The 11,003-nt window shown below is 36.0% G+C and overlaps 1 protein-coding gene across 1 annotated transcript in view; it reads left to right on the top strand.

The window, feature by feature from the left end:
* Positions 1-11,003, top strand: part of LOC106879044 (multiple PDZ domain protein) — a 293,438-nt gene that overhangs the window by 167,795 nt on the left and 114,640 nt on the right. The window contains exon 12 of the mRNA XM_014928462.2: positions 10,529-10,725. Within this exon, the coding sequence (XP_014783948.1) occupies positions 10,529-10,725 (197 nt within the window). The remainder of the gene's footprint in view (positions 1-10,528; positions 10,726-11,003) is intronic.

The following is an 11,003-nucleotide window of genomic DNA, read 5'->3' as shown; positions in this document are numbered from 1 at the left end:
ATATATATATATATATATATACACACACACACACACACACACACACATATATATCTATCTATATATATATATATATATATATATATATATGCTATAAATATATACACATTTATGTGTATGTGTTCCTTCTACAGTATGTCATTCTGCATCTAGTTTATACATACAGCTACCACAACCACCAAATTTTGTGAATAACAGACCATCATCATCATCACCATTGTCGTTTAACGTCCGCTTTCCATACTGGGATGGATTGGATGGTTTGACTGAATGCTGGCAAGCCACAACACTGCACCAGGCTCCAATCTGGAAAACGAAAAACTGGAAAAAAAACCCCAGAAAAACTTGCAAATCTTTCACAACACTAATTTGTCTGATATTCATATGTAAATCAAGTTTCTTCTTTCTTCTTTATCTTGTTTGTTTCACTTATCAATTTCTTCACTTTTTCTTTCTCTTTGCTTTCTCTCTCTCTCTCCCACTCAGTCCACCTCTTTTTCCTTATCTTTCTCAGCTTTCTCTTCCCTCTCTTCTCTTACACATACTTTTCCTCTCTCTCAGTCTCCTTCTCTCACATTTATTTCCCCCTCTTTTTATTTCTCCCCCCCCCCACACACACACACTTTGATCGCGCTCTCTCTCTCTCTCTCTCCTTGTCAAATTTGTCCTACTGGCTGATTTTTCTTTTTTGCAACTTTGAGAGAATTTGCATCGCTAGACCAAAATGTGCTGTTTTATTTGGCTAGTATTTACTGTTAGTTGGATGGAGTCGGGTGTGGGGTAAGAGATGAAAGTAAAACAAAAAGGATATGAAATAGATTTTGTCTTTCAATAGAACTTATGAATCTCTGGATATTTGTATGCTTTGTGTGTGTGTGTGTGTACACACACATATACATGCACACATATGCACACATACACACAGATGCTCTTACAATATGACAGACTTGGAAAAATGAGAACACTTTGTTGATAAGATTGCAAATGATAACGAAAGGAGTGATGGAATGATTATCAAAGCAATCAATTACTTAATTGGTTAATTACTTAACTAGTAATCCTTTCTACTGCAGACACAAGGCTTGAAATTTTGGGGGAGGGATTAGTCGATTACATCAACCTCCAATGCTCAGCTGATATATAAGATATATATGTTTAATTGACCTTCAAAGGATGAAATACAAACTTGGCCTCAGCGGAACTCAGAATGCAAAAAACCAGAAGAAACACTTAGCATTTTGTGCAATGCTCTAACAATTCTGCCAGGGTGCAGCCTTTAGTTAACTAATGATAATAGAAAAAGAAGTGAAATAGAACAAGTGTACAAGTTTTTATGAGCAAAAATGACACTCCCAAGATACCACTATATATGTGCACACACACACACACACACACACACACACACACACATGCACATATTTTGTTTTAGTCATTAAACTGCAGCCATGCTGGGGCACTGCCTTGAATTTTAGTCAAATGGATACAACCTCAGTACTTTTTTTTTAAAGCCTAGTACTAATTCTATCAGGGCCTTTTGCTGAACCACTAAGTTATGGGGAATGTAAACACACCAACACTGGTTGTCAAGCAGTGATGGGGGACAAACAGACACAAAGACACACACACACACACACACACACACATATATACAACAGGTTTCTTTCTGCTTCCATCTACCAAATCCATTTACAAGGATTTGGTTGGGCGAAGACACTTGCCCAAGATATCATGCAATGGGACTGAACCTGAAACCATGCGATTGAGAAGCAAGCTTCTTATCACACAGTCATACCTGCGCCTATATGTATATGTATATATATGCATTTATTTGTGGGTGTACTTGTCATCATCATTGTTATTAAATTTTGTATATGTTTTTCAATGTTGTCCTGAGTTGCATGAATTATGAGTTTTCTTCCGTACAGCATCTCACCACTTATCTCAATCCATTGTCATCTCTGAATTTCACCCAGCCCTTTCTATATCTTCCTCACTCCCCTTGATCTTTCAGCCCCTTCTATTTTCACTGGTTGACACTTCTTGTAATCTTTTACAAAAAGTCAGAAAGAGAATTTCAACTAGAATCTTCTGATGGCCTCTTTTTTTTTTTTTTTTTTTTTTTTTTTCTTTCTCTTTCTCTGTTTCTGGATGCAATGTCATTTATATTTTGCCTATGGTCCCCTTTGATTCCGATTTTACGTGGCTGGACTCTCATAGCCAGTCAATGCTTAAAAAATCCTTTTATTATATTTTATAATTAAATATTATTAGAAATTCTATAAAAACAATCAAAATATTTCATGAATTGTAGAAGTGTAACCAGTTTATTGCACGTAAATTTTAATCACAAAATCTTATATGAACCCCCAAGAGCCATATGGGCCCCAGTTGAATACCACTGAGTTAGATATAGTATCCAATGTCTGGATATCCTTCCTGATACCAACCTCTGTTTTGAAGTAAGGTACTTTATTGAACATCTTCACACTTTGAACCTTTAGCTTTGAGAGACATAAGGCTGCTTGCATCTGTGTGTGTGTGTGTGTGTAAACAAACACAAAGGGGAAACAACCTTAGCCAGATATAAGCATTGTTCTAGATCACACACACACACACGTCTGTTGATTTACTTGCATACCTAAGTAAATATATAAAATTATATTCATAAATGTTTGTATATAATACTACACAGACATTTTTATATCTGCATATACATGCAGATATAGATACATACACACTTTGTAACTGATATAATTCATCCAACATGGCAAATCTTACTGAGATATATACACTGACCACACACACATACACACACTATACATGTGTACCTAATCACCTATGCATACACATGTGCACACACATGCATTCACACATCAGATAGTAGATGCACACACACATATGAATATTTATTTGTTCATGTGCACTCATCCTTGTTTGTTTTTCAGTTATCATTTCTGTAGAGTCACGTACCATTACACACTTTTTGAACACATTAATGCAAACACACACACACATACACACACACATGCACACACACACACGCGCGCACACACACACACGCACACACACACACATGCACACACACACCTAGATAAATGAATTAGATGTTTGCATGTGCATACATACATTCACACTTCAATATTCAATTTGCATGCAAACATACAAACATAACACTGTACATACATATATATACATTTTGACTAATCATTTCCATATAGTCACGTATCTGTCCACACTTTCTGCACATACTTTTATCTATATACATTTGCTTGTTCACACACACACACACACACACACACACCCTTCCTCTCTCACTCTCTCTCTCTCTCTCTCTCTCTCTCTCTCTCTCTCTCTCTCTCTTTCCTTACATATTTGCATGTGCACACATACATTCTACATTCACATTCAAACGCAATCTGTATGCATACAAACACTACATATGCTTACATAACTACATTCCTCATTCATAAATATATGTTCATACAAACGAAGCCGCATACAAACAGAAAAACAAAACCTTGCTCAAACACACTTTTAAACACATTACATATTTGCATGTGCTTACTCACATTCACAATTATGCTCATTTCTGTGAATACACACACTCACATGCATAGATATCCGCATTCCTTATCCATAAATGTATGTACACACATAAACATTCACTTACACACACACACATGATACTGACACTAACAGCTGTTTGTTATCAATTTGTTGTTCGTTGTGAACTCGCACTGTTGAAACTGTGAATACCTTTCATAATTAGATACAGAAAAATCTGATTTCAAGTTAGTCTTAATTAATCAAGAACCAGAGAATTTTCCAGAATTCCTGCCACAGAAATCTTTCTCATTCCTGCTTCAAATATTTGAGTTAGAAATGTTTCTGTTTATTAACTATTTTGGGAAGAGTTCCTTGGCCAAGTAGAGCTTTGTGATAGAAATTAATTTAGTTTACAGAAACTTTGTGGAATTCCATTGGATCTATATATTTTGTTATTATTTTATTTCATTTTTGTTTCTGCTGTGGTAAGGAGCTTGCTTCTCAATCATATGGTCCTGATGTTCAATCCTACTGCTTGGAACCTTGGACAAGCCAGGCTAACCAATGCCTTATGAGTGGATTTAGCAGAGGGAAACTGAAAGAAACTCATTATATATATTGTATATATTGGTGTGTGTGTGTGTTTGTCCCTACTACTGTTTGACAGCTGGTGTTGGTTTGTTAACGTCCCCATAGCTAAGTGGTTCAACAAAAAGAAACCAATAGAATACTAGACTTAAGAATAAGTACTGAAGGTGATTTGTTCAACTAAACCCTTCAAGGTGGTGCCCCAGCATGGCAGCAGTCCAAACACTGAAACAAGTAAACGATAAAACATACTGGTTTCAACATTAAATGATGATGATAATGAATTATAAAAAGGGATTGATAAGTAAATACCAGAACCAAAATAAATGCTGGGATTTTCCCTTAAATGTAGTACCTTGGCAACTGAATGCAATGTTTACACTGATGAACACATAGATACCCATATGCACTCACTCACACAGATACACACACACACACATGCAGGTACACCTAATTTATTTGTTGATTCAATAATAATTTTGCCCTTCGTTGTGACCATTCCTATTCCACTGCATCTCTCATGGGCATGCAGATGTTACACAAGACTTAACATGAGGAGGAGAGATCTGAGGAAAGCACACGCACACACACACACACACACACAAATACAAACACATATATTCCATTGTGGGTTCTCAGTGGGGGCTTTTCCGAGAGTTTCCAAGTGTTGGTATCCTTTATTTTCTGGTCTTGAAGAGAGAGAGAAAATCTAGACTTTGAAATACAATTTTTGCCTCAGATCATAATCTATATTGTCACTGAGGGTTTAAGGTGTTTGTTGTCCAAGACTAGTGAGTTGCAGAGTCACTTTAATATGTGTACAGTGATTGTATCATTGTACTTTTCTTATGTACAGAGATCAGTTCTATTGACTAAATCTTTACCACTAGTGGTCTGTGGCCATGCTGGAGCACCACCATCATTAGTTCTTTTTAATCTATTGATTTAAAGAGAAGGTGATGAATTGGTAGAGATGTTAGTGTTGAATAGAATGCCTGGTAGTATTCGATCGGGTTCTTTATGTTCTGACAGCAAGTCTGCAATGATACTGGGGACTGATACCAACCCAAATTGGCAGTTTCTCCCCTTCAATAAACATCAATGGTGTGGAGAGAGAAGATTTGCATGAGTGCACAAGTTCAACTCAACTTTGCTTTTCATGTTTTGGGGTTGATAAATAAAATACTAATATAAGGTGGTGGATTAGTGGGATTGTTAAAGTGTCTGGCACCATACCTTTTGAGTTCAAATTCTACCACCTGTCACTAGGAAACAGGAATGGTGACCCTTCTGGTCAACACAGGGTACCAGCAATGGAAAAACAAAGCCAGTGGAAACCTGGTTTGTTTGGTTTGATTGGAAGATTGTCTGCTGCCACCACCACCACTAATGTTTTGGAGAAAAGAGGATCTTGAGATTCTAGACCAGAAACAATATTTATTTGCTATTCAGATAAAGAGCTTTGATCCAAAACATCAAGGTTTCCTTTTCCTTGCTACATACAATTATTGAAACTAATGAACTTCTTCATTTAATAATAATTTTTGATGACATAGATTACCACTAGTTTCCTCAGTCTGGGGTTGTTCTTTTATATGTTTTTTTTTTAATTAATTAATCAATTAATTAGTTTTTAATAACATGAGTGAAAGAAACAAAATTTAATTATTATAAAAATGTCCAAGAACCCAGAAAGATTTTCACAAAGAAAAGGATTTTTTTCTTTTTGTTTTCAGAAATTGGAGTTAGTTCTTTTGCTTGTTTGTTTGTATACTTTTATTTTATTTTTTTTTATTTTGTATTTGCTTGTCAGTTGTTTTTTGTTTTGATGGTTGGGGAGGAGGAGGAAGGGTCTCACTTGGAAAGACATCATTGGAAATAGAAATGATGCAAAATGGAAGCACATAGCAGCGGTGGTGGTAATGGCAGTAGCAGCAGCAGCAGTTGTGGCGGTAATGTTTCTTAGAGGGAGGACAATGTCAATAATATCAATAATAAGAAAGCTAAATGAACCAATGACTAGTTGCAATTACAGCAGCTTTGTCACCACCCATTTCTCCCCACTGCATCCCTCCTACACAGACAGCAACAGCAACTACTATAGTAGTAGTAATAGCTGCAGCTCTGGTGCAATAAAATGATGGAAAGTGAAACGCCACATCCTTGTTCTTTTAGCCTTGTCTTGGAAAACGTTGTGCAAAGCCTTGTGCCATTGCAACCAGATAAAATTACTATTCACCGTGAAAACACAGATTGTTTTGGTTCCTGGGTTCTCCATTAATTTGTACACAAACGGAAATGTGTGTGTGCATGCACACACACACACACACACACACACACACACACACATAAGCAAACAAAAGATTCACACTTATACACATTAACTAAAACTGGCACTGTCAGTTATGACAATACATGTTCCAATTGATCCAACAGCTAGCTCATAAAGTTAACATGCAAATGGCTGAGCACTCCACAGACATGCATACCTTTAGCATAGTTCTCAGGGAGAGTCAGCATGACGCAAATTGTGACAAGGCTGGCCCTTAGAATTACAGGTACTTCTAATCTTTGCCAGCTGAGTGGACTGGAACAGTGTTTTGCTCAAGGACTCAACATGCTGCTGGGAATCAAAATCACAACCTTATATACTCAGAAACAGAAAAACACATACACAGGTGAATTGGCTCAATCATTAGAGCATCAGATAAAGTGCCTAGTGGAACTTGTTCTATCTCAGCTCTCTGAATTCAAATTCCACTAAGGTCACCTTTGCCATTCATTCCTTTCGGAGTCACTAAAATAAGGTGTTACTTTAGAACTGTTCTGACCTTTGGTGTTTGAAGTTCAAATTTCCTGCTCATAGCCTGAGTTAATCACCCACAAGTATAAAGCCACAATCAGTTTTGAACACTGCAATGGGTAGAAAAGGGTTGTAGCTGTCTGCCACAGCAGTCAAAAAATTATTACATATTGATATGGAAGATACAGATATTCTCTCACACAACATTTTGATGCAATTTTTTAGAGCTTCTTTGTTGAGAATGGGATTAATGACAGGGCGAGATTTGGAGAAGATATTTGGTTGCAGCTGATAGCTGCCAGTAAGGGTCCCACATGTGGGGTTAGAGATAAGCTACAGATGTCACTGTGTTATAAGAAGCTTGTTTCCCAGCCACATGGTTGTGGGTTCATTCCCACTTCATGGCACCTTGGGCAAGTGACTTCTACTATAGCCTCAGGGCAACCAAAGCCTTGTGAGTGGATTTGGTAGATGAAAATTGAAAGAAGCCCATCATATATATATGTGTGTGTGTGTGTGTGTGTATTTATATGTAAGTATGTATATATGTATATATATATGTATGTATATGTATGTATATATATATGTGTATGTATGTATATATATATATATATATATATATATATATATATATATATATATATATATATATGTATGTATGTATGTATGTATGCATGTATGTGTATGTATATATGTATGTATATGGTATCTATGTATGTATATGTATGTTTATGTATATATGCATATATATATGCATGTATATGTATATATGTATGTATATGTATTTATATATGTATATGTATGTATGTATATATATATATGTTTATGTATGTATATATGTATGTATGTATATATGTCTGTATATGTATATATATATATATATATATATGTATGTGTATATATATGTGTGTGTGTCTGTCCTCCGCCTTCACCTGACAACTGGTGTTGGTGTGTTTATGTCCCTGTATCTTAGCAGTTTGGCAAAAAGGGACTGACAGAATAAGTGCCAAGCTTTAAAAAAAATTGTGTACTGGGGTCAATTCATTTGACTAAAGAATTCTCCAAGGTGGTGCCCCAGCATGGCCGCAATCTAATAGCTGAAACAAAGAAAAAATAGAAGAAAAAGGTCTTCAGTAACAGAACTGTGAATATGGCAACAAGGATTGAGGACAGATGGACAGACAGACAGACAATTCTGTGACATTATCAAAGTGTCATCATGAAACACTTGGTGGCAGTCCTCGAGAGTCTGGGATCCTTGTGTCGGGGGATATAAGCTCTGCTGATCACTACAAACCTGTTTCCATATCCACAGAAGTAGGAAGTGCCTATGGAGCTGGTAATGGCTCTTGATGAATATTGGATTGAACAACCACCTAGAGCAGCCAAACAAGCGCCAAGGAAGGGCAGCCAGCAGTCAAAGACAAAACAAAAAAAAAACATTTCCCTGTTATTAAAATACCATCACACATGTTATCATGGAGATATAAAAAGTAAGGTAAAAATTCAAACAAAAACAGAAATGAAACTGTCTCTGAATTGGGAATTTTAATTAGTGTGGTCTCTATTGAAGTCTTAATTAGTGTTGTTTCCTTGTAACTCTTCTAAAGATGGTGTTTTTCCACTAGTCAAATATAATCTCTTCTTTCTTTCTCTCTCCACAATCAGTTGGTGTTTCTCATTCTTTCTGTCTCTTTCCTCTCTCTTCTCTTCACATTCCATTACTGTCTTTTTCTCTCTGTCTCTCTCTTCTCTTTCTCTCCAATTAGTGATAGCCTCTCATCTATTAAACACCTGCCTAGAAAGGTAATTGATGCCATACTTTCACAAACATGCACACACACACACACACACACGTACATATAGAAGCCTTGACATCAATGTACATAAATAAACATGTATGCACATATACACACTCTTACTTATGTGCATATATATTCCAAACACTTGGAATTCATATACACTAATATTTACACACATGCAATACATGCACATTTCCCACATTCATAGATTTTGGCAGGGAAGGCATGGGCATGGCCATGTGGTTAAGAAGTTTGCTTTTCAACCACATGGATTTGGGCTCAGTCTCATTACATGGCACCTTGGGAAAGTGTCTTTTACTATCCCACAGGCTGACCAAAACATTGTGAGTGGATTTGTGATGGAAACTGAGAGGACCAGTATAATCAAGTAGTCTTCTCCCTTCAAAATTGCTGGCCTTGTGTCTAAATTAGAAACTATTGTTTTTATTTGTAAGGCAGTTTGGCTGGCTGAATCATTAGCACACTGGACAAAATGCTTGGTGGATTTCATCTATCATTGTTCTGAGTTCAAATTCCGGTAAGGTCGGATTTGCCTTTCATGCTTTCAAGGTCAATAAAGTAAATACCAGTCGACAAAGGAGTTGATGTAATTGACTAACCCCCTACCCACAAAAATTCAAGCTCTGTGTTTATCATAGAAAGGCGAAGAGTTTAACCCAAATTACCCAAAGTGGGCTGCCCTACCATTGGGGATCCTAATTATTTATTTATTTCTCTGATTTCAATTATATATCCTGTTATATCCCTTAATGTGGTAGTATTTCCCTTTGATCAATGTAAAGCCCACCTGTTTTTGTTTTTGTGTACTGTAACTCGTCTTTTGATATTGTCCTCCATGTCTTGGGCACTAGTGACCAATAAAAGAAATTATTATTATTATCAACATTATTATTATTCATGGTGTGCATGAATGTTTTACATTGGGAATCAATATCCTTGATACCGGGTCACAACCATTTCCCTTAGACATTGCGGACCTTTCTTAAAATCTTTGCAGTTCCCAATAGAGCAGATTTCTGAATTAATGCAACTCTCTTAGTTCCACAATCTCATTAAGAAAACTGCTAAGTCTATTGGTAACAGTGCCTAGAGCACCTATGACCACTGGATTACTTTTGTAGAAACCTCCGACTCTTTGTATTTCTCTCGTCAAATCCTGTTCTTTGACTATGTCTGTGATGATGCACTCTTTCTTTCCACTTGTCCAGAATGATAATATCTAGTATCCTTGTATGAAGTTCATGATCAATCTGTATGTTAAAATCCCATATCACCTTACACTGGTCATTCTGTTACACTTTCTAGTTGATGTTGGTATCATTTTATTCCTACTTTAAATCATCTATTGCTGTTGTTGTTGAAGAGGGGAGGAGGATGAACAGATAAATAGATATATGTAGTAAAACATCTTAAGTATATTTACACACCCACAATCCAAGCAGACAAAGAGCAAGGACCCAAAGTGTTACATTCCATACCCCTCTACAATAGTTGAACATAATGATCCCACCTATGGATGCTTCTTAGAAACTTTGCTATTGCTGTATAGACATGGACAGCATTGGTTTTTACAGATAAACAGAAATGAAACAATTTATATGGCATCTGTCATGTTTAGATTCATTAAAATGATAACACTGGAATTGTTTGTTCAAGTGATTAATTAAATTAAATTAAGACATGCTTTTATTTATTTATTTATTTAAAGACTTGTGCTTTATTTATTTATTTATTTATTTATTTATTTATTTATTTATTTATTTTCCAGAAAAGCTTCAGAACAAATATATTGATTTAACAGGAGAAATCTTTTTGGTGGATTTGAACCGAGGCAATAATGGGTTAGGCATCAGCTTAGCTGGCAATAAGGACCGAAGCACAATGAGTGTCTATGTTGCTGGTGTCCAGCCTGGAAGTGCCGCTTTCAATGATGGTCGCATACGAGTTGGAGACGAGCTCTTAGAGGTAAGTAGTTTTGTGACATATTCATTGGCTTCTGTGTTCTATATACTCCTTACTGTATGTATACATACATACATATATATATATATATATATATATATACCAGAGTAAGCACATAAATGCGAAACAAGATGGAAAAAATAGTACTCGAATACCAGAGGTAGAGTAATATACTTTATTAAAAAGCAGAAAAAATATCACAAAAACTGTTAGTCAGTTTCACATTCCCGTTTGTCGGACAGTTTTTAGAAAAAAACTTTCTTAACCCTTTCATTACTAAC

Source organism: Octopus bimaculoides, chromosome 23 (assembly GCF_001194135.2).
Source record: "Octopus bimaculoides isolate UCB-OBI-ISO-001 chromosome 23, ASM119413v2, whole genome shotgun sequence".
Classification (NCBI taxonomy): Eukaryota; Metazoa; Mollusca; class Cephalopoda; order Octopoda; family Octopodidae; genus Octopus; species Octopus bimaculoides.
This window is presented reverse-complemented; position numbering and strand designations above follow the sequence as displayed.